This window comes from Carassius auratus, chromosome 8 (genome assembly GCF_003368295.1).
Source record: "Carassius auratus strain Wakin chromosome 8, ASM336829v1, whole genome shotgun sequence".
NCBI lineage: Eukaryota > Metazoa > Chordata > Actinopteri > Cypriniformes > Cyprinidae > Carassius > Carassius auratus.
In genome coordinates this window covers 21,105,134-21,128,506 of record NC_039250.1, presented here as the reverse complement: position 1 = coordinate 21,128,506, position 23,373 = coordinate 21,105,134, and the positions used below count along the sequence as shown (strand labels likewise).

General features: G+C 37.0%; 3 protein-coding genes across 6 annotated transcripts; 2 read left to right on the top strand and 1 right to left on the bottom strand.

Annotated features, from left to right (window-relative positions):
• Positions 1-1,241: 1,241 nt before the first annotated feature.
• Positions 1,242-13,059, top strand: LOC113107583 (protein phosphatase 1 regulatory subunit 3A-like). 4 transcript variants are annotated; one of them, XM_026270200.1, is made up of 5 exons: positions 1,242-2,572; positions 7,461-7,501; positions 7,616-7,701; positions 8,942-8,968; positions 10,595-10,837. In XM_026270200.1, exons 1-4 carry the CDS (start codon positions 1,740-1,742, stop codon positions 8,966-8,968), a joined length of 987 nt encoding a protein of 328 aa, XP_026125985.1. In that variant the 5' UTR covers positions 1,242-1,739; the 3' UTR covers positions 10,595-10,837. The 4 variants fall into 4 exon arrangements, with proteins under 4 accessions (XP_026125985.1, XP_026125984.1, XP_026125983.1 ...); XM_026270199.1 differs by having other exon boundaries at positions 1,265-2,578; XM_026270198.1 differs by lacking the exon at positions 8,942-8,968 and having other exon boundaries at positions 1,270-2,572; positions 10,595-13,059.
• A 237-nt stretch (positions 13,060-13,296) lies between these two features.
• Positions 13,297-19,638, bottom strand: LOC113107584 (histone-lysine N-methyltransferase SUV39H1-like). Its single transcript, XM_026270201.1, has 6 exons — positions 19,534-19,638; positions 18,069-18,244; positions 15,645-16,298; positions 15,182-15,328; positions 14,949-15,078; positions 13,297-14,474 (listed from the first exon to the last, which is right to left on the bottom strand). Exons 1-6 carry the CDS (start codon positions 19,550-19,552, stop codon positions 14,341-14,343), a joined length of 1,260 nt encoding a protein of 419 aa, XP_026125986.1. The 5' UTR covers positions 19,553-19,638; the 3' UTR covers positions 13,297-14,340.
• A 308-nt stretch (positions 19,639-19,946) lies between these two features.
• On the top strand, positions 19,947-22,576 carry LOC113107585 (putative protein 2). Its single transcript, XM_026270202.1, has 6 exons — positions 19,947-20,092; positions 20,477-20,577; positions 20,697-20,788; positions 20,927-21,035; positions 21,178-21,309; positions 22,193-22,576. The coding sequence occupies exons 2-6, from the start codon at positions 20,482-20,484 to the stop codon at positions 22,331-22,333; spliced, it is 570 nt and encodes a 189-aa protein (XP_026125987.1). The 5' UTR covers positions 19,947-20,092; positions 20,477-20,481; the 3' UTR covers positions 22,334-22,576.
• The last annotated feature ends 797 nt before the right edge of the window (positions 22,577-23,373 follow it).

Sequence of the window (23,373 nt, the reverse complement as noted above, 5' to 3'; positions counted from 1 at the left end):
GGCAAACAAAATACTTGCTTTTGTGTACTTATGATGCTAATTAAATTGTGATCTTTCGCTTTAATACCACTTGGTTCATGTTTCTGCTGATTGGGCTGACATTTGACACGCCCACCAAACAAGAGAAAACATCTCAAACCCCTTACACACCATTTCCAGGAAACCTGTTGTTCAAACTGGAAACCGTAGCAAAAAGTTGTACACCTGGTTTGAGCTTGAACTTGCCCCTGGATCAGTTATGGTCTGCGTCTTGGGCCGTTGACGTCACTTCCAGGGAGGCATGTCCAGATCTGTTGTACATGCCTCTGTCCTTTGACTCCACCCCCATTTCAAAACGGTGCCAGAAAGTGAGACGTGCAGAAATGTGAAGCGCGTAGGGAAAAACCCAGGGGGGCAGGGTTTCATTTTTTCTTTTCTTTTTTTAAGCACCCCTGGGTGCCGCCATTGGCTAGCAGACCCCCACCAGCCGTTAGCATTTTTATTGACTCCCATTCATTTTGGCGTCATTTTGACAGCGAATAATTTTACATCTGAGGTGTTTACTCCACTTGTCCATTTATTATTTCTAAAGAAACATGAAAATGTATACAAGGCTCGCACAGTAGAGAAATTACCATATGGACAGGAGGAGAAGCTCGCAGGCCATCTTTTACTGTGTACGAGGCTATCGGGGGGGACGTGGAGGCATAAAGTCAAGGTAGATAATTAATCACAATACTTAACAAAATTTGCTCAAGTTCATGCTCGGCTTCTCTGCAAGATTCGGTGGGTGATTCAGATTTCTTTAGCACAGCGGTTAGAGGACTTACAGGCTGCTCACGTGACATTATGTCATCAAGCTCAGTTTGAGTCTGAGGCAGCACACCCGACCCCCAGGAAGTGCGTGCTTCTAATTGACTTCACTTTTCTCTGTTGAATCCAATGGGGTCGCTGTGTCCATTTCTTTTACTGTCTATGGAAAACCGTATCACAAGCTCAAACTTGAAGGAAACGCAAAATAAATGCAGCATTGCAAATAAATTAGTAAATATGGCCATGGAAGATGTATTGCAAAATTATTGCTTTTGCATTGTCATTTATTTAGCAATTCCTCGTGTGTGTGTGATTGCAAAACTTTTCTTGCAATATTTTTTTTTTTTTCCTCAATACTTTTTCGTTCGAAAAACTTTCGTTTCCTTTTGCAATACTTCAATTTTTTGTAAGTATATGTGCCCCCCCCTCCCCCCTCTAATTGCAAAATGGCATTCAGATCTGCCTCCACTTTGTTAGTAATGCCCCAACTTCCAATGATCCAATCATTTCCCGAGGGAAATCAAGTCCCGCCCTCTCATTTCATATGCAGTTTCACTCGGATAGACGTCACGGTAGAGAAAAACAAAACAATCGCTACTTCCGTTTCATGCCGACTTTAAAATAGTAGTGGGGGGCGTGTGCGGTTTGGAGCGACCAACAAGAGATCAGGGGGAGGGGGAAACCAAAAGAGCCCATCTTCCTCCTGACCTCTGGAAAAACGATGGACGTGCAGCTTCCTTCTAAATTTAGACACTCATTCGTGTCCGTGCGCTTTGAGCTCCAAACTGAAATTCTCGTTGATGTCAATAGTTTAGGCCTAGTTCGGTCGAAACGAGGTGACAGACCCTCGCGGGTCTCCGTTGGCACCATGAGCGGCAGCTCGGTCTGACGGACGCGCACATCGCAGAAACGGTACCTTTCATGTTTACGCGGCTCATAAACACGTAATGGCGCAGGGGCATAACAGTAATTTCCTAACTATTCCCTCACAAGAGGGTATTTTCAAGACTGTGAGGGTCGAGCGTTCCGATGAGAACAGTAATGACGAAGATGAGGAAGAAACGGAGGAAGACGTAAGGCTAATACCGAGGTCTTCTCCTGTTCCCAGAAAGCGAGGCTCTTCGATTGCGGATGAAACCGCCGAGTACATGCGAATCAGTCTGGTGTTAACGAACAGAAGTGTGTCGTTTGCAGACAGCACGGGAGCCGAGCTGGTTGATGTCAGGATGTTTGTCCCGTTTGATTCAGATGAAGAAGACGATTCAAGATGGGAGGAAGAGCAGGCGCGGTACCGAAAAGCCTACCGTGAGCCCACTTACCGTGTGTGGCCGGAGATCCAGCCGCTCACCGGAGTGGAGCTCGTGCTCGCTGTCCACAGCAACAAACTGGAAGTGGAGAGCGTGACATCTGTGCCAGACGAGCCTCTGTCGTTCGAGGTCCTTATTCGTGTGCTCAACATTTCCTTTCACAAATCAGTCTATGTTAGGTCCACGATGGATGGTTGGATCAATCACTTTGATTACCCAGCCGAGTACGTCCAGGGCTCCAACGACGGCGAAACGGACAAGTTCTCCGTGAAGCTGTCCTTCGCTTCACCGTACCTGTTCAACGGAGCGCGGATTGACTTTGTTGTGCGCTACGAGACTCCAGATGGAGAGTTTTGGGCGAACAACTCTGGCAGGAATTACTCCGTGACTCTGTTACAGTGGTATGAAGAAGACACCGTCCAGGCCACCTCAGCGGACACAACTGAGCTCAGAGGAATCCTGAAACCTCCCAGGTACCGGTAAGTGGGTGTCAGTTATCTTGTACCACAGGTCAAACCCTGTTGTTAAATCTGTTTAGGCTGCTATCAGTTTTACACTCTAACCAGCAAATTAAGCCGTTTATAACTGACAAAACAATTCATTTATGCAATGTATCAAAAACGTTTAAGATTAAATGTACAGACTAAAACCTGGCCTGGAGTCTCATATAATTGGAAGCGGAGAGACATGGCGTCCTATGAACACTCTGCTTGAGCTCCTGTCCGGGTTTTGCATATCCCACTTTATGCTTACCTGTAAGAGAGAAAACCTGCAACGAGAGATACTGGAGGAGATGTTGCACAAATGCGCATGTAAAAAAAAAAAAAACACTATCTCAGATACTAAAATATAATGCTCTGATCCACTGCAGGCCGTGGCATTTCTCTAATGCTGCTTTGCAGGATAATTGAAATGCACCATCAGTTTATCTTAAATGTTCAGCCCAAAAAAAACTATAATTAATGTAATTAATTACTTGCTCTCATGTCATTACAAATTAAAGTAATATATATTTTTGAAATCCAAGTGCTTTTTGCTTTGCTCTTACATAGACAACAACACAACTGAAACGTTTTTTGGCCCAGAGAGGTAGGAAGGACATCGTTGAAATAGTCAATGTTATGATATAGCTACAATAATACTTTGTGCACACAGATGACAAAAAATATAGGAAATAACGACTTCATTCAATGATTCTTCTCTTCTGGGTCAGTCTCTGCCGCCATCCAGAAGTAAGAAGAAACATGCGTATACATTCCTCATTTCTTTAAAATTTTATTTATTCCTGCTAATTCAATGCTAAATTTTTTAGCATCATTATTCTGGTCTTCAGTATCACATGATCCTTCAGAAATCATACTAATATACTTATTTGCAGTAAAAAAAAAATTAATTATTGTTGAAAATGTTTGTCTTAAGTGTTTTAGATGATAATGCTGATGATCAATGTTTCCTGAACTGCAAATCGGCATATTAGAATGATTTCTGAAGAATCGTATGTCTCTGAAGACTGGAGTAATGATGTTGAAAATTTGGCTTTGATCACAGGAATAAATAGAAAGCAGTTATTTTAAATTATAAAATAATTTCCCAATATTATTGCTTTTGCTGTATTTTGTATCAAATAAATGTAGGCTTGCTGAGCAGAAGAAAATTCTTAAAAAAAAAAAAAAAAATCTTCCAGTTCAAAAGTTTTGAACGGTCTATATTAATGTTTAATAATTCATTCAAATTTATTAAACCCTTTTAAATAGACTGCAGCAATAATATTTTGTGACCCATTATTTTGTTTAGTTCAGAATTGTGATATCTGATGAGATGGAAAAAAAAAAATTAATGTGATTCTCAGTTTATCCAGAATTGTGCATCTCTACTCTAACACAGGAAAAAAATTACAATACTTAAACATGAACGCCTTTATTTAACATTACAAAAATGCAACATTGGTGGCACCTATACTCTGAATGCAAGCATTAGTTTTAATTAGAAATTTTTAAACCTAGTGGCAGGCCGAAAATATTTTTAAAACCCGTTAACAAACCACAATTAATGTGTAGCACTCGTGCTTTCAAAGCTGTGCGCCCTCTTTTAAATCTGACACAATAATATTCCTATATCGTCGCCGTCTTCCACGTTAAGTTCTTCTGTGTGCTTGTAGGCATTTATTATTATTATTTTTTAATCCTTTGAGGACCGACTGAAACATTTCTAGGCATATGCTTTGCTGGTGTACCGATAAAACATGCTACCTATCAGATTGTGCTACCAAAAATATATATTTGCATTGTTTTTAGGGTAAGGGTAGGTGTGGACTGGTAGGTTTAGTGTAGGGGTAGGTATGGACATAAAAAAAAAAAAAAACTTAGATGCTGGTAGCACAATCTGATCGGTAACATTTTTCGCTATTGATTTGTGCCATCTATCTTTGTAACGGGAGGTAGCACAATCTGAGCGGGTAGCACAAATAGTCAGAACCCAGGCCTCCGTCAGTTCCGGAAGAATTGCAGTCTCACCAGTCGCTACCATCCGTACTTGCACTACACAAGTGCCGGCAGGATTTAAACAATTTTTTATTCCTGACTTGGTACCTTAGTATGGGCCCATCGCCTATTTGCTTCATAAAAGCAGGAAATGATCAGCGTGTTTCTCAAAGAAGGAAGGGACCAAGAAGTGTTGAGTAAAAGTAAAATTTGCAGCTTCTGCATTTTTTTTTTTTTTTTTTTTTTTTTTATGCACATTATCTTCTATTTAGCCTTTGCTGTGTATGAAATCATGAAATATCAATTTTAAATGTTCTGCTTCCAAAGGAGAAGAACCATAGAATCAAAAAGCTTGTGAATCTTAAATTATACAGGGTCTGTTAAACGGCATCTGTATTGTGAGTTTTGGGGTTGCACCGTCTCCCCACCCCCCTCACTCCATTTTGAGAATGGCAGCCATTCGAGGGTGTGTGAAGAGGATGAAAATAGGACAAGGCAGGTGTCACTTTCAGCTCTGGTGTACCGAGACCTCAACTCTGACCTTTTATATAGGGGTTATGCAGTAAGAGACACAACAAACCAACAAAAGCAGACGCAAACCTACGCTGGTTCCGTCTGTACATCTGGAGACACATTCTTTTTACCAATTATTTCCACTTTTCCACCAACGCCAATGAAAGCTTGAGAAGAAAGCGAATGAGTGCATTTTTATGTACATTGTCATGGAACTCCTGTTTTGTCAGGAGATAGAAATCAGAAGACTAGTTTCGACCTACAGTTCTATACAGACTCACAAGTCTTGCTCGCAACCTTTCCTTAAATGTCAAGTCGTCTTTATACTATATTGCTCAAACATGCTAAAAACAGAAGGTCATAGAACAGGATGCCAATCGAACTGCTCTGTGCACAAAAATACTCGGAATATGCAGCAAATTCTGAATGAAAAGGAAAAGATTCACATGACCAGAGCATCAGACTGTCATGCTCATCTAGGGCTGGGCGATATATCGAATATTAGCGATATCGCAATAATTTGGATGATAATGTAAAATTTGAAAATATTTAGTGAATATAGAATTTCAAATTCAAGTATACTTTCTCAAAATAATGCACCGAATGTCCAAAAATGCATCATGTTACTGCGGACTGCGCAAGCCTCTTGAGCGCTGTTGCCAGAGATGACTAGTTCAGTTCACGGAACAGAGATTCGCTGTTACATAGATATTTCTACCTGGTGTTTTGCTTATTTTAAGCAATCTGGCAACCTGCACACAAACACTTGCTCCTCATTGCAGAGGCGCTGCCGCAGATGATCTGAAAAACGAACAAGCTGGAGTTTAGCGATCTAAATTTAAATATTTTTAACCCTTCATAGGATCTCTCATGCAGTTTAATGGTGAGTGTGGGCTACACTGGGTACAAGCGGCGTGACAAAATACTATAGAACTCATTATAATCAGTGATGTGGTCTGCACTGGATGCGGTGTGACAACCGTTGCGTCTGATGTTAAAACTTCAAGAGATGTAATGATTTCCCACGAACCGGTTAAAATGATTAGAATCGGTTGAGATGCTAAAAAAAATTGTGATTCAGTTAGGGGTAGGAGTTTATTAAATGTCTGAGGGGAACTTACTGTCTTTAGAAAAGTTTAGATGATATTTTTTCTTTTCATCTTTACTCTGTATAATGCATATTAAAGTTCATAAGTGCAGCGCTGCTTTGTTTACAGCGGAAACCAAGGAAACCCTTTAAGCACCACCTGCTGGCAGAGAGTGAATCTGCGCCTCGTTCAGCTCGTTTCATGCAGATAGTTTTTGTTTATTTTCACAAAACTAAAGTCAAACCATTCTGTTTTTGCTTCAAATCTTTAAATTATTCAATCAAATTTAGATTAAAAACTGATGTTGCATGTATGTAGCATTTGTTCGGATCATGATTAAAATGTAGTCGTTGCCTCTAATTTTAAATGGAAAGAGCATGGGGGGGGGCTTGCTTTAAGATTTAAATTTAGTTTTGTTATTTACATTGTCATTTTAGCAGACACTTTTATCCAAAGCTACTTACAAATGAGGACAATAGAAGCAATCAAAACTAACAAAAGAGCAGTGATATGCAAGTGCTATATTCAAATAATATTTATTATTATTATTATTATTATTATTATTATTATGGTGTTATTTCAAATTCACAGAGAAATCTGCAGTATTTTGTACAAGTAATAATAAAAGAACACCTTTTATAATTTGTCTTAATCTTATTTTGTAAAAAAGAAAAGCATGAATCGAATCGTGTTTTGAGTGAATAGTTGCATCCCTATATAGACCGGATCACGCACTGCTCTGAATAAAGCGTCTCAAGCTCTGGAGGCAGTCTGATATTACCATAATAACAAATGTGACCGTTCAGTTATTTTCCATTTAACGAAACAACCATGTATGCCTCTGGCCAATAGATTATATGTATACTTTATAATTATTCAGCCAGAAATGAAAATTGTTATTATTTACTCACCTTCATATTGTTCCAAACCTGTATAACTTTCAGGTTTTGTTTTTCCATGATAAAAATTAAAAGATGATTTACTGAAGAATGTTTGTAACCACTTTTGATTACTTTCATTGAATGAAAGTTGTATTTCTCAATCATTTGTGTTCCACCGAAAAAAGAAAAGAAAAAAGTCATTCAGTTTGGGAAGACATGAAGGTGAACATTCTTGATGAACTATCCCTTTTAATATGGAACATTCTGTCATGAGCAGCTAATAATCTTATATTAATTATTAGTTATACAGGTTCTATATATATTTCCGTTATTAACGCTCTTCATTGATGTGTACTGCTGAAGAATGATCATTTTGGTGTGTATGTGTCTTCTTTTTAGAGCTGACATTCATTATGATGACTCTAATGACGGAGAAGATGGTATGTGTTCATAATATCATCCAATAGCTTATTTATCTCAGGGTAAATATAAGAAACCTTTGCCAGGTTAGTCGTTGTATGTTTCAGGTTTCTGTGTTATTTTATTTTCAACAGATCTTAGCAACACTAAGTGTGAAGAAGTGGAAAATCCAGCGTCTTTTGCACAGCCGGTTCCAGTTCAGCCAGACATCGACATCGAGGTGAGTGAGGTTTGGTTTGCAATCACCATTTTTAAGTGTGGCTGGGATAGCAGGTGGAAAAAGATGCATCGTTTATGAACATACAAAAAATTAAGTTTGTTTTCCCCTCCTTACTCTAACCTTTACCAGGTTTCCATGACGGTTTTCGTATGCGCTGTAACAGCAGCTCTTTTTCTTTTTTTTTCTTTTTTTCTCAGGGTTTTTTTTGTGTCAGAACTCATTGACCTGTATGCTGTCTAGACACTCTTACAGTGTATTTTTGTATGATGTTACTGTCTGTGTCGGTATACAGTTATCGATCAGTGATGTCTTCTGATCGTTCTCTTTAATCATTTGTTTCAGTTTATTATTATACCCAGGATCCCTGTCTGCAACAGATGCAGAGCTGTGGTCTTTTTCAGAGCAGCCCAGGCTTAAGATAACTCAAGAATCTAGATAAAATGAAACCTTTTAAACTCATTGATTTCCTAATGTCTATTTAATACTAGCTAAAATTCTTATGATGTGGATTTCCATCATACTTGCATACTCGCATAATTTGCTTGTTAAATTCCCACCAACATTTCACTGCCCAGATAACCGCTTGCTTGTCTATTTGCAGCTGTTTTAAAAGCCTGAACCTGCTATTTACAAAAATACTATCACTATCTCGGTTTCTGGTCTGTGGTCTGCCCTTTACAATAAATTAAGACACTTATTATTATTATTATTAACTTACCAGAGGCCTTTGACTAATAGACCACACAGAAATGGAAATTCTGTTATCATTTTTGTTCCAAGCCTGTATAACTTGGTGTATTCTGAAGAATGTTGGTAACCAAATAGTTCGGTAATCAAGCAATACCAATGAATTCCATTCAGTTGATAAAAAAAAAAAAAAAAAAAAAAAATCTTAATGTTCTACAGAATAAAGAAAGTCATACTGGCTTGGACCAATATGATGGTGAGTAAATGAAGGCCGCATTTTCATTTTTTTTATTTGTGTGAACCGTACCTTGAACTGCTAAGCCTTTAAATGTTTAAAAAATATGATTTTTAAATATTTAACAATGTAGTTTTTTTTTTTTTTTTTTTTTGGTTCTGCTGAGAGTGTCACAGCTTTTTGTAAATTAGCTAAACAATGTCAAACAGTTGTTGGTTATTAACCAACAATGATTTAACCTATGCTCCAGTATACATCGTACTAAAAACAAGAAGTGTATTTGTTGATATTATTCTCTTCATCTGTCTACCTGAACAGCTCATTGAAGCTTCAGCATCAACTTAGGTAATGTGCATGTAACTTACTAAATTGTCAATTTCACCCATTCATCGTGTTGCATGTAACATGCATCCTGTATTATGACCATTAGTATATGATATCAAGATCAACCCTGCGGAAGCTATTCGTGTTCATGCTTGGAGTAAAAAAAAAAATGCTTAGTGTATGATATACGTTTATAGAAGCAAAACCTATACAGTTAATGTGATTTTTATTTTGAGAGTTCCTGATATTTACAACATGAGAAAAACTGCTGTTAATTTTTAGCAAAAGGTTGGGCTGTTTTATTGGGCTCCTTGGGCTGTTTTCCCATAGAGCATTTTGGCAGGGAGTCACTGGGATGTGAAAGAAAAAGAAAAAAAGTGTATAACTGAATTAACACCCAAAACTGTCAAAGTTTTATATATATATATATATATATATATATATATATATATATATATATATATATATGTATGTGTATGTGTGTGTATATATATGTGTATATGTGTGTGTGTGTGTGTATGTATGTATGTGTATATATATATATATATTTAAAAATGGCAGTAGAGATTGTATTTCTGTGTTTTAGTAATGTAAATATTGTCAGCATCATTTACCCTGAGATTTACCCTGCACAATCATTCCTCAAATATTTTCAACATCACTTTTCTCATCGTTGTTTTTAATTCTTGTGTAAATTTGTCACAAGATCTTGTCACATTCAGAGCCTTTAAAGGTTTTGTTTCCATTAGCCTAATCTCCCCTCAATGGCACAGACTTCTGGGAAAAAAGCCAGAAAAACTTGCACAAACTCCATGCTAACACAAATCACTTTCCTGTTCGCACTTGGTATTATAGGTAGTTCTATTATTTATTTATTTGCTTGTGTGGTGTTGTTGTTTTTTTTTTTTTTTGAGATTTATACACGAAAGCTGAATAAATTAGCTTTTGATTGATGTATGTTTTGTTATGATCGGACCATATTTAGCCGAGATACAACAATTTGACAATCTGGAAGCTGAGGGTGCAAAAAAAAAAAAAAAAAAAACCTTTAAAGTTGTCCAAATAAAGTTCTTAGCAATGCATAGTACTAATCAAAAATTTAATTTTGATATATTTACAGTAGAAAATGTACAAAATGTCTTCATGGAACATGATCTTTACTCAATATCCTAATGATCTTTGGCATAAAAGAAAAATCGATAACTTGCAATACAATAATCGCAAAAATATACCCCAGCGTGTTTTTTTAATTTTTTTATTTATTATTAGTATTGATAAACCGATGTGGTCTGAAAAATTAAATGTATTAAACATTTAATATACAACTGTTTATACTAATATCAGTAGATAATTTGTGCTCCTAATCAGTGTTGGTGTCAATAATAATAATAATAATAATAATAATATGCATTAGCAAATCCAATTTCTTTTTGATTCTCAACTAGTTGCAATCAAGAAATTACAGTGATGCATATTGAATTTCAAGTTTGTGCGATTTCCATCTTACACTTTTTGTTAGTTGGTAGTAATTTAGATTTATAAATGCAAAACCGAGTGTTTACTGCCTACAGTATACAATCTTTATTTATTTTTATTCATCTTTCTTTTTTTTTTTATTTCTTTTTTCACTTTTTTTTCTCTCTGCAGACTGCCAAGAATTTGTCCAGTTCTCCAGAGTCCACCAGGATTTCCTCCACAGCAGGATGTCCTCAGTCCACTTCAGATACTCCCCTCGGAGAACCACTTGCACTAGAGTCAATGTCATCCAATAATCTACCACAAACAGAAGAGTCTGGACTTCAGCAGTTAACTCTATCCATCCCCCAGTCACGTTCAACACCGCAGTTCTCTGAGCCACAAGATCAGGTCTATAATGTTGGCCCTTCCTTGACCCTTCCTCTTCCTGCAGTCATCATACACTATTGTGATCTCTCAGAGACAACCAAGGATGAATTTGAGGATTCAAGTAAACCCGAGCAAGCCCTTCTTTCACAGAAGGATGATTTCCACACTGAGATGTTAGCACAAGTGCCTTTCGAGCTAAGCCAACCATCACTGGCTGGGTTTCCAGACATGCCACAAATCCTGGAAGAAGGTATGAATAATATTAAGGTGTTTGAAGATGTTGGAGAAAAGGATGCCACATTGGCAGATATGCTAGAAGAACTAAGTAGGAATGTAGAAAATAAAACGGGGACTTGCTTTCACATGTTGGAAGAAGCCAAGCAGCTGCATCCATCAAAGGAAGTAAACGATGCTACTAAAGAGGCGAAGAAGCCCGATTTATCAGAGGCACTACAGCACCCTCTGGAGGAAGGAATTCAAGAACAGAAAGTAGAACTTGTCTCTTCAGTCCGAGTCGATACCATCGAGGCCATTGAGGTGGAAAGTACCAAAATGGATGTTTTGGAGGCTTCCTGTTTGTTCCCATCTTATTTAGGTCCCACAAGACCGGACAAAGAATCCCAAAGTTTACTCGTCCATCCAGACTCGGATAAGCCGGTAAACATTAAACATCTGCAAGAGGAAGAACTTGTCTTGGATCCAAGCATGTTGACCTCAGTCCACCCTAAGGATCCAAAACTTGATCACCACCAAACTATTACAACGTGTATTCCAGCGCATCCAACAAGCAAACCAGAAAAGCCAGAGTTGACCAGCATTTCTGAAGCCTCACCAAAGCCAGCTTCAACTGTTAACACTTCAGCAGAAGATGATTTAAGTTTTAAGGGTGATGAAATGTCTACTGCTCCATATCAGATGTGTAAAGACCCTGAAACCCAGCACACACTGCCAAGACCCGGCACTGAACCATCTCCGATATCAAAGGATCAGAATGAGGTTTCTCTGGACACGTGTCTGATGGTATCTGCGACCTTTTTGAGTGCTGTTATTTGCCTGGCTGTTGGGATTCAAGAGCCCAGTGTTTTTCTGTGTGTGGGATTATTCCTGTTGTCCCTCTGGTTCTAAGTTCTATGCCAGTTTAATTTCCTCTCCATCTGTTTCTTCTACAAAGCCTTAAGACTTTCCTTCCTTCCTCTCCCCCCAGTGCCTTGAGGAATTCCAAAAAAATGACATGCAATCAGATCTGGTGTTTGTGTTTATGTGGTATTAAATAGTTTAGAGTTAGTGTTTTCACATTTAGGAGTTGAGATTTTGCTTGATGTATAGAGTAGTTTATTGTTCAGATTGTCCGTATAAAAACTGCAGTGGTTTATTTGCAGCCAAAAATAATAGTTTGAATAAGCAATGTGTGTTTTAGCTGAATGACATCACTGTGTACCTCATACATGATTGGTTAGTGGAATGTGCCTCAGCTTATTGATTCCTACTTGCCAAAAATGTCTATTTAGTGAGCTTCTCTATATATGCATACATTAGCTACTGAAGATTACATTCTGCTGTATGGGAGTCACTTGTGAGTGGAATGACTTGGTGGTGCACGTATGTGTGATAAGAAATGTGGTGAGACTGGACAAACGGTGCAGGTGATTGCGGAGTAGAAATTTAGAAAAGTTGGGAGTTTCAAGTTTAGTTAAATGTGAGGTTTTGCTTGTTCTCAGTGAGCAGACATCTATGAATTAAGCAGAGCATTTATGTAGGTAAGAAATGTTCAAAGACACTTGCGTTTGTTTATTCACTTAATTTCACTGTGAAGGTGTTCGTTGTTTGTGGTCGTTTTGTGACTTTGACTACACTCATTCTGTCTACGAACTTAAAATGAGACTTAAGAGTTAAACCCTTAAAATCGCTAACCTTTCTTGTCAGTTAGCAGACAAGTATATGGTGTTTTGCGGTGATCTTTAAAAGCGTTCCCTTAAGCCTCTGATACCCCAAAAGGTCATGCATTGCACTGAAGTCATGGCATCAGGTTACTGGGTGACTAAACACCATTGTAGGAAGAGAGGATCGAACCGTTCCTTCTAGAAATCTTTGACCCGTGATTCACTTCTTCCAAAACCTGTCACGAAAGATATCGAGTCACGTATTTTATTACTTTGTCGTCTCACTGAATAAATGTGCAAAGTTGTGAAGACATTGTGCTAAATATTATGTAAAATGTATTTTATTATGTTAATGTCCAAGTAGAAATAAAAGTTTGTAACTGATCAAAATGGATCTGTTTATTTCACAGCTTTTTTCTTTTTCGTTTGTGTACAGCCAGATGATCAAGCTTGCTGTTAATGTCGACAAAAATGTGAAATGATCCAAACTCCAGTCAATTAAACTTTGGTATTACACTGTTATATTCACAGAGCAGTGGAACTCATGATACCATTTAATGAACAAGAACATATTTTGTTGCACAATCATGAGTGTGAGATAAATGTGAGGTCTGACGAGGCGTCTTGATTTGATTTTTTTTTAATGCAAAACCCCCAAAAAATAACAAGTGGTAGTCTTTAAATATTTACATATGCACAGATTTGGTTGAACGATAGTTATGTAATTGTGTGAATTTATTTCATTTAAGCAAAATGGTCCTGGGCATTGGTTAATCCAGAATTGATATACCATCTCACATTAACCTACAGCACACATTCCAGCTTCACTGTCCAGTTCTGAAAACCACCTGAGCTCTGACTCCCGAAAGCACAGGAAGCATAAGTAAGCTTTCGGGAAACACAGCCCTGAATAGTCAGACCTGTGAAATAATAAAGTTAAGCATTTATGCATCTGTTTAGGTCCAGCACTCAAATACAGTTACTGAAAAACCAGTTTTGACAGTATGAATTTTGTTAGACTATACACACGTAAAACACAGAATGATAACATTTTGTATGTATAAAAGGCAACATTTCATGTAGGTCCCCCTCCTTCAGTCTAACGAACTTCCGCTTCTGTGCATTAACAATAAAATTTCGCCCCCTGGTGGAAATCTGAGCGCATGAAAAAAAAATTGAGGGAAGGACATTATAGATTTTTGATATTTTGCACTGGCCTAAAAATATTTCCTAAAAATATGTCTACATTTTTTTTTTTTTCTGGTAAAAGTAAAAAATAAAAAGAGAATCCATTCTATTTGAACAGATAAAGCATATTTCAATGTACAAAAAATAAGAATTCCAAGGAGTCAAAGCTTGATATGAATTAAAATAAGGGTTTAAAAAATTTACTGAAAATATTTTTTTTTGTTTACTTTACAAACTTTTCTAATGGACAAACTGAAAAAGTATTGCTACATTTTATACACTATTTAAATGTGGAAGACAACAATACTAAGTAAATAGTTGAGGTTGATCTTGAGGAAATAAAAAAATTCTTAAATATATATTTAAAATTCAATTAAGTATTTCAAAACGCCTCGCAAAACAGTTTCTAAACTGCAGATGCTTTCAACATTCACTGGAACACATGATCTTCTTTCAGTCCCTATTTAGCATGGACTTCCTCTAGAAGAGGTACTTTCGACATGTCGACACCCCGCATTTGCACTCTACGCGCATTCGCTTTTTAGGAGAGCCTGGGAGTCCCGTCAGACTGAAATTAGAATCCATCTTCGTGCTCTCAGCATCTACTGGGTCAACTGAGGAAAAAATGAGACACACAAAAAAATTATAATACTAGATTTATATTGAAATATATATATATATATATATATATATATATACACATGTACCTTCAGTGAATGACACTCAGTTCAATGCAACATTAAATTAAAAAAAAATACAGTCACAAATGTAATTTATTCATGTGATGGCAAAGCTGAATTTCAGCAGTCATCACTCCAGTGTCTTTAGTGTCACATGATCCTTCAAGAATCAATCTAATTTGGTGCTCAATCAACAGATTCTAAAGTAGAAACATTTTGTTGTATTACAAATGTCTCTATTGTCAATCAATTTAATGCATCCTTCCTGAATACAAGAAAAACAGATAATCATCCCAAACTTTTGAACAGTTGTGTATGAATCAATTGATCTAAATAATGAAATGGTAAATGAGCCCAAATGACTTGTCATGATGTACCCCCTCTTTTTCTATAAAGTCCCACGCTTACTTTTCATGTTGTAGTCAAATGTGAGTTCCTCTCCTGCCTTTATCCCACGAGTGGCAAAGAACGCTATCCGCGGCAGCCGCTCATCCAGGTTATCAATGAACACATTATATACCTGGAGGTTGGGGTCACACTGAGGAGAAAAAAAAGACACTTCTCTCAGATAAAAAGCTACAGTTTAACTGCTATCAAGTCAGTTGTGTACAAGATGAAGCAAGGATCTCCAGTCCACTCACACTGTGATTGACAAAGTGAGAGATGTTTCCATAGTGAGCAGCATCCACGGTGTACTCGTCGTCAACATAATCCAGATCAAACAGATAGGTGGCGCCTTCTTTATCATATATGTGACCTCTGCGTTCGGCTTCTTCTGTTGTAATGATCTAAACAAAAGAGAGTTTAACAATCATGAAGCCAGACTCACTTCTGGGAAAGACAGATAAACAGCCAATCAGCTATCACAAGGAAACTGAAAAGTTGATTGATAATGCCATTATCTACCAGTGAAGCAAAACATATTTCAGTGAAACACAAAAACCTTGAACTGACAGAACGGAACACTGAACGTGAAAAAATGAACAGCTTCTTTAAGCCAGAGTGACTGGGTGCCACCAATACATAACATGTGTTTGTATATATATATATATATATATATATAAATCTGATGTGTACAGGAAGTAAACACATATCGCTCCTCACCTCCCCGACATACTCCATAACGAAAGTGTTCTTCCGAATGCGCTCCATGGTTTTTACCCCCCATCCCCTTCCATTGTCTGTCCTAAAAATGCAGAGGGAATACTGAATTCCCCTCTGCACCACTCTGTTGGGGCAGTCGATCCCGCATCGGCAGCGCTTGTTGCATTCGTAAATGGGCAACCCGGGCCGAATGCGGACCTGGCCTAACTCATTGTAAGCAAACTTGTGCTGCGATGCTCCGGCACAGCATCCCTCTACGGGGTTTTCCAGGCAGTCTGTGCATTCGCAGCCCACGGATACCTCATTCAGCAAGATCCCATCACCCACTTTATAGTCGTTTATGTAGGTGAAGTTCTTCGGCGGGCCTTCCAGGTCGACCTGGTTCCGCACGTAGATGTGGCCCTTGTGGGTGCCCAGGCTGTTGAGGTGTGTCTCCCACTGTTTAAGGGTCTGTCTGAGTTTGGCCCGCTGGACGATCTGTGACACGGTGGCGGGGTCTAGGCGACGAGGGGCAGCACGCTTCTTCTGTCTCCGCATCTCTGCATTCAGGTCCTCCCAGAACTGGTTGAGAAGATCTACGCACTTAAGGTTCTTCCGTGGTTCCCAAGTGTTGCTGGATTCGGGGTAGCCCTTCCATTTCACCAAGTATAACTCCTGTGAAGAGGGTAACAGGGATGTGAGCTTAAACACATTTAAAACTGGGGCCAGTAGCATAAACGTAGCCACTGTTAAGACTGAGCTTGTCTGACCAAGTAGCGCTTCATCAAGTGGTCAATCAGTCGAATTTTTTGGGCTCAAATGAAACCAAATGTTTTAATGTAAATTAGATGAAAAGTTAATATAAGGTGCTTTATTTTCATTGTACGTGACACAAGAAAATGTAGAGTAAACATGTATACTATAGAAAAATTAAACTATAAAAGACATTTGTTCATTTTAAAAAATGACATTATGACAATATCATATTGTGAACAACACTATATACATTATTAAATATAAATACATTGTCTTGATTAATTATATATTAACTATATATTGAGATGTATCTAGTTATGACAAGACTTGAAGAAACAGTTAATCCAAAAATGAAAACGAGTTAACAAATTACTCATGTCATTCTATATGTATAAGAATTTTTTTTTTCCATCAGAACAGATTTGGAGAATTTTAGCATTACACCGCTTGCTCACCAACAGATCCTCTGCAGTGAATGGGTCAAATAATTGAATGATGAATCGAATGATTAAAGCTGCAGTAGGTAACTTTTGTAAATATATATTTTCTACATATTTGTTAAACCTGTCATTATGTCCTGACAGTAGAATATGAGACAGATAATCTGTGAAAAAAATCAAGCTCCTCTGGCTCCTCCCAGTGGTCCTATTGCCATTTGCAGAAACTCCATCGCTCCCGGTAAAAAATAACCAATCAGAGCTGCGGTCTGTAACTTTGTTTGTGTTCAAAATGTAGAAAAATGTATATAATAAGCGAGTACACCATGAATCCATTTTCCAAACCGTGTTTTTGGCTTGTCCTGAATCACTAGGGTGCACCTATAATAAGTGTTTATATTCGGACTATGTTAGATTGCTTCGGGGATACCGCGGCGGAGTAACCCAGTACCGTTGTGATTCTTCATAGACATAAACAGAGAGAAGTAGCTCCGGCTACAATGTTCTTCCGCAAGACACAAGCAGTTCTGTTTATTAACCGCTAGAGCGTCAAGAGTTACCGACTGCAGCTTTAAAGCATCGCAATAATCCACACAATTCCAGTCCATCACTTAACATATTGTGAGGTAAAAAGATGAGTGTTTGCAAGAAACAACTTTAAACGATCACTTCTGGCCAGAATATCAATCTATAATCCAGAATTTACTGATATATATCTTTAGACCTGTTTTGGCTTGTATATGGTGCTTGATCTGTACATATTTATCTCTTGATTCAGACAAGATTACTTTTTCACTAAGGAAAGCATCATTTTGGACAGAATAATTTTAGTAGGACACAACAGTTATAGTAAAGTGTCTTAATGATAAATCAGTTTAATACAAACACACAACTTTCTCAACGGATGGCCTGGAGATCGGATTGGATTATTGTGATGTTTTTGTCAGCTGTCTGAACTCTCATTCTTATGGTCGGCACCCATCCACTGCAGAGGATCCACTGGTGAGCAACTGATGCTAAATATCTCCACATCTGAGGGTGAGAAAACTGTCAGCAAACATTCATTTTTGGATGCAAGATTCCTTTATTATAAAAAAGAAAAAAAGATGAAGACTAACTTGAAAGATTAATCTAAGCAGTTTATGTGTCTGGCCACCACTTAAGTTTAGATTTGAAAAAACACATTTTACCCATCATGTAATAGAATTTACTTTGACATGAGTACATTTATGAGCCAGAATTTAAAGCTCACCTGTACTATTTGTATCTTCCCAATATTGATGACTTTCTTTTTGTAGTCGCAGAGATATTCCACCTCATAGTCGCACAGGTTGTGCTTGTTGATGCCCAGCTCGTCACACTTCACCCCCTGCTCTCGACAGATCACCTCCAGCTGGGCTACAGTAGCGATGCATGCTACCCTACAAACTTCAGCCACAAAATACAATTAGATGTTCATTTCAGGAAAAACGTGGGATGACAGACATGTGTGTAAGCTTTAGATCAAGAACTGCACAGCTCTTCATCAAATAGGCTTCTTGATGTCCTCAAGTTTTTTTTTCAGGGAATAAAGCTAATAGTTATATTACTGTTATATGTTATTACTTGCATATTAAACTATACTAAAACAGAAAACCGTTATTTAAAATAGTACTAATATTTTGCAATATGGCCATTTTGACTGTATTTTTTTTATCAAATTATTGCAGCCTTTGTGAGAATAAGAAATTTCCAAAGTGACAAAAATTACAGATGTCAAACTTTCTAGCATTCAAGATTATTTTGAATTTGTGTTGCCTCTAAAATTTCTCCACTGTCTGCTTTTCTTTAATATCTGTACAGTTTTGAAAGGATATTTACTATGGAAAGTGCTTTTCAAATAACCTTCAATTAAACTGACAATCGTATATTCTAATATAGGCTTTAACAATATATGTTGCTATCTTGCAAATATTTTCCAATAGTTTAGCATACATTTTAACATACAATTACAGTGGCAAACAAAAGCATGTCGTTTAACTTAGGAAATTGACAGATGATATTAAAACATCAAACAAATGTATATACAAAGAATAAATGAATATAAAAAGATTGAACCAAACATATTGTACAGATAACTTGATAATTTGGGCAGTTTGAGATAAATACCCTTATAGAAAAAGTCCCATGTATTATAATCTATGAGCCATTTAATACATTGTCTAAAGACCAAACGTAATAAGCAAAACAGACAAGAGAACCTAAACTAAGTAACTTAGGTAAACAACGACGTAGGCATTTGATTAACATTTTACGGAAGAATTTTAATTAACTTGTGTGCTTTATGATAAAGTGTCCAGTGATCAAACATGTTGAGTAAATCATATTCCTCAAGAGAACGTAAAAGTTAAACACTGAAGATTACTCTAACTAACTGAGTGTGCACATCTTTGCACCGTATGTTACGCTGTATAACGTTACAAAGAAGTCGATGCAAGAGAAACAGATGAGTTCACAAAGAGCTTGTTTGAATGTATTGCATGAGCGCGCGGCAGCCATAACATCGACCTAATGTGAATTTGTTTCAACAACTTGCAGCAAAGATTCTTCCAAAACGGAGTGTTTAATTCCAGGGGGGTCTTTGATAAGACGTCACTTAACTTACAACTCGTGTAATACATCAGACATATAGCGTGTAAACCGTTGTTTCTTGAACGATTAACACGATATATTCTTACCTTTCAAATTTTCCGCCATCTTCCGACCGCCGCCAAAATTATAGGATTGAAAAGCCGCTAGATGATTGGACGTGGCTCCGTCTGAATGACGGTTTGGTAAACCAATAGAACCAGAGTATTTAAATCGACAACTGTTTGAACAAAACGTACGGAAGCTTTTGCAGTAAAACTCATATTCATGTTTTTTTTGTTAACTCTAAGTACCTGGATTTAACATATGTTATATGCATTTTCAGTTATTTAAGCTCCCATTTTGCTCATTTATTTCCTTTGTGATAGTTTACAAAATCTGAAGAGACTTATTTGTAGGTAACATTCGTCGGAAGAGAAAGTCGACGTGTGATTACTTTTATACCCGAGGCTTTATTTTTATAATATGATTCTGGGGCATTACAGATTATAAATTGATTAATTCTGTAATAAATAACGCTTTTAATTTGCCTTTCAGCGTTTGTGAAGGCGGGGCGTAGAGTGCATCCATCATCACGTGACACAGATATACTCCAGAACTTCCGGAGAAATTCATCATATATTTGATGGGCGGTTATAAATATTATAGGTGCGTATATGCATTTATTTTGACATTTGCATGTAAAATTTAGTTGAAACATTTGACTTTTCAGATTTACATTTTCCCTCTCTCTCAAAATGCACAACAAAGGGGATAAAAGGCCTAAACTGCGGAATTGATAGACCGGTGTTTGTCATCTTCATAGAAAGCAACTAACGTTACCGCATAAGTTACACAAAATTGATTTTGAACATATTGTTAAGGTTGTACACGAATAAGTATTTTAACTGACGACTAGTCTTGTATGTTTTCATTTGGATTTATTTATTTGTAATTAAAAAGTACCGGTTGGCCCATTTCAATTCAATTATTACCTTCCCTTAAACAATAAATGTTTAATTATGTAAATGATCGAATTATGTTTATGCGCAGGCATCATGTCGCCCAGCACTGCACAAAATCTTCGGATAGCAGCTGTCCATCTGGCGTTTCTTTTTCTTCTAGATGTGATTTCCCTCGCATATGCAGATAAGGTACAGTTTATCCCTGACATATACATTACATATATGTTCTCTGTATTTCACCACATGTGCTCCACTTATGGAAAAACATGTTCTATACATGTAATTTTCTTAAAATGTTGCCTACACAGAGTTATGAAGATGTGCGTTGCAAGTGCATCTGTCCACCCTACAGAAACATCAGTGGACATATCTACAAAAAGAATGTGTCCCAGAAAGACTGGTGAGACGGACTACTGTAATGACAAAGAACTGTCCAAACAGGCCTGTGATGTCTGTAGAGGTTATTACATATAGATCAATATTTTTTTACACTATTTTCTGCTGTCTGAGAACGCATTGTTAATGTATTGGTTTGTAGCAACTGTCTGCATGTGGTGGAGCCCATGCCAGTGCCTGGCCATGATGTGGAGGCCTACTGTCTGCTCTGTGAGTGCAAGTATGAAGAACGAAGCAGCAACACCATTAAGGTATTGTGCTACTTCCAGTAATCACTCAATAAATCCTACTTTTTTTAAAGATGTTTATTAGAATATGCTTTTATGCCTTCATTACCTAGATATCCGCTTTAAGCTAAATTGAGGAGTATTCATATTCTGATGTATTTTGCAGGTGACCATTATAATCTACTTGTCAGTGGTTGGAGCTCTTCTGCTGTACATGCTGTTTCTACTTCTAGTTGATCCTCTTATCCGCAAACATGATCCGTACACCATGCCACTGCAGAATGAGGAGGATTCTGAGGTTTGTGCACATTGGAGTTTGTTAGGTTTTTTTTCCTGGGTATTTTACAAAGATAGAAACAAAACATTGACTCAGCTTAGACTTTGCATTGACTTGACTTGGACTTAAATTTACATTACATTTACATTTATTCATTTAGCAGACGCTTTTATCCAAAGCGACTTACAGATGAAGACAGTGGAAGCAATCAAAAACAACAAAAAGAGCAATGATATATAAGTGCTATAACAAGTCTCAGTTAGGTTAACACAGTACACGTAGCATGGGATTTTAACTAATATAATAAATAAAAAGAGATTTAAATGAGAGATTTTAGAGCAAAACAAGTCTTTGGGTCTAATAAGAGAAAATGTTTTCTCACTCTCACACCCACAAATGCATTAATATGCATTTTCTATTTCTTTTCATTCAAGTAAAACATAACATACTTTTATACTGCTGTTTATGACTTAATGATCAAGATATTGTAATTAACATTAAGATTTTTTTTTTTTTTTTTTAAACAAGTATGTCCGCCAAGGCTACATGTATTTGATCAAAAATAAAGTAAAAGCAGTAGTATTATAATAAAAAAAATTATTAAAATGTAATATCAGTGTTTTCTATTTAAATATATTTTAAAATGTAATCTATTCCTATGATGTCAAAGCTGAATTTACAGCAGTCATTATTCCAGTCTTCAGTGTCACATGATCCTTCAGAAATCATCACATTCTGATTTTCTGATCAAGAAACATTTCTTATTATTGTCTTATAATACTGAAAGGGTAGATTTTTTTCTTCTTTTTTTTAATCTCTTTTGTAGATAATTTGCTAGTTAAGGAATATTTTTCTATTTTTGTTGAGTTTAGGTATTAATTTTGTCCTTTGTCTCCCCCTACAGGATGTGAGGCCCCAGGTGGATGGTTCACAAGGTCGTGGGAACACTGTGCTGGAGAGAGTAGAGGGGGCTCAGCAGCGCTGGAAGATACAGGTCCAGGAGCAGCGCAAGACTGTGTTTGACCGGCACAAGCTCCTCAGCTAAGCCCTCAGATGGACTCCAGCTGGGAAAAAGTCTAACAGGCACCACTGACTAAGACAACATGCGTGGTGGTCTTATAGATTTAGCTTTTATGACAATGTTTTATCAGTGGGCCTGCATTATCATTTGCATTATAATCTTACCAAGACTAACTTGGTTGATTCCAGCTTTCAAACCGAAACTGTGAAAACATAAAGCAACTTGTTTAGTTGCTTGCTGTTAACATAGATATAAATGAAAAGAATCAGCCAGCTCCAGTTGGTCTCACACCCACGGTCACCTTTACATTTCTCACACAATAACTTGAGTATATCGGTGCTGTCACTACTTTGCTTTGAAAAAGCATTGCAAAGGATGAGATTACATGGAAGTGTGCCGTGTGGTCTGGGATTACTGATGTAGACAGGAATATAATATAGATGCGCTTATGAATGTGAAAAATGTCATTACACTGTTGTACTTTCGCTTTGAATTAACAAATAGTATTGAATGATTACTATTTATTTATTTATTTGCAAGCTGATAATACCATTCAGGATGGTATTAAGTGATCAGCGATCATTTAAGTGATCAGCACTGTCGAATAGTGTGTCATAAGCTTCCTCTAAATGTTTGACACTTTTGTTGAATTTTCTGATTAACAGACATTCAGAAATATTGATTTTGCACCTCGAAATGTGAAGGAATTTGAACTTTGCTTGACTATTGTATTTGCTGCTATAATAATTATCCAGTGTGTATCCAAACAATTTGCAGCTGTTTTACAACTGAAATAATCTTGCTTATGTGAAAATGCACTAAAATATTAATATAAAAATAAAGTTGTCAACTTTCTTTGTACATTTTTTTTCCCCTGAGAAAATCCACTATGGGTAACACTCATCTAATGTTTTGTACAGTAAATCAACTATAATAATGCCATATTTCAATACCACTTTATGTTTTCTATTTTTAATGTTTTCTCCTTTTAGTGTCTTATGTCATCTGTTGTGATGAATTTCTCTCACAGAACCTTAGTCATTCTCCTTGTTCATCTGCTCTAC

Bases quoted from the DNA above. Each gene is read 5' to 3' on its own strand.
- LOC113107583 (XM_026270197.1), top strand. From the start codon at position 1,740: ATGGCGCAGGGGCATAACAGTAATTTCCTAACTATTCCCTCACAAGAG. The intron at 2,579-7,460 runs GTAAGTGGGTGT...TCTTCTTTTTAG, and splicing joins CTGAAACCTCCCAGGTACCG to AGCTGACATTCATTATGATG. The intron at 7,702-10,594 runs GTGAGTGAGGTT...TTCTCTCTGCAG, and splicing joins AGCCAGACATCGACATCGAG to ACTGCCAAGAATTTGTCCAG.
- LOC113107584 (XM_026270201.1), bottom strand. The intron at 15,079-15,181 runs GTGAGTGGACTG...TTTTCTCCTCAG, and splicing joins CTCACTTTGTCAATCACAGT to TGTGACCCCAACCTCCAGGT. The intron at 14,475-14,948 runs GTAAGCGTGGGA...TTTTTTCCTCAG, and splicing joins ATTTGACTACAACATGAAAA to TTGACCCAGTAGATGCTGAG.
- LOC113107585 (XM_026270202.1), top strand. From the start codon at position 20,482: ATGTCGCCCAGCACTGCACAAAATCTTCGGATAGCAGCTGTCCATCTG. The intron at 20,578-20,696 runs GTACAGTTTATC...TTGCCTACACAG, and splicing joins CCCTCGCATATGCAGATAAG to AGTTATGAAGATGTGCGTTG. The intron at 21,036-21,177 runs GTATTGTGCTAC...TGTATTTTGCAG, and splicing joins GAAGCAGCAACACCATTAAG to GTGACCATTATAATCTACTT.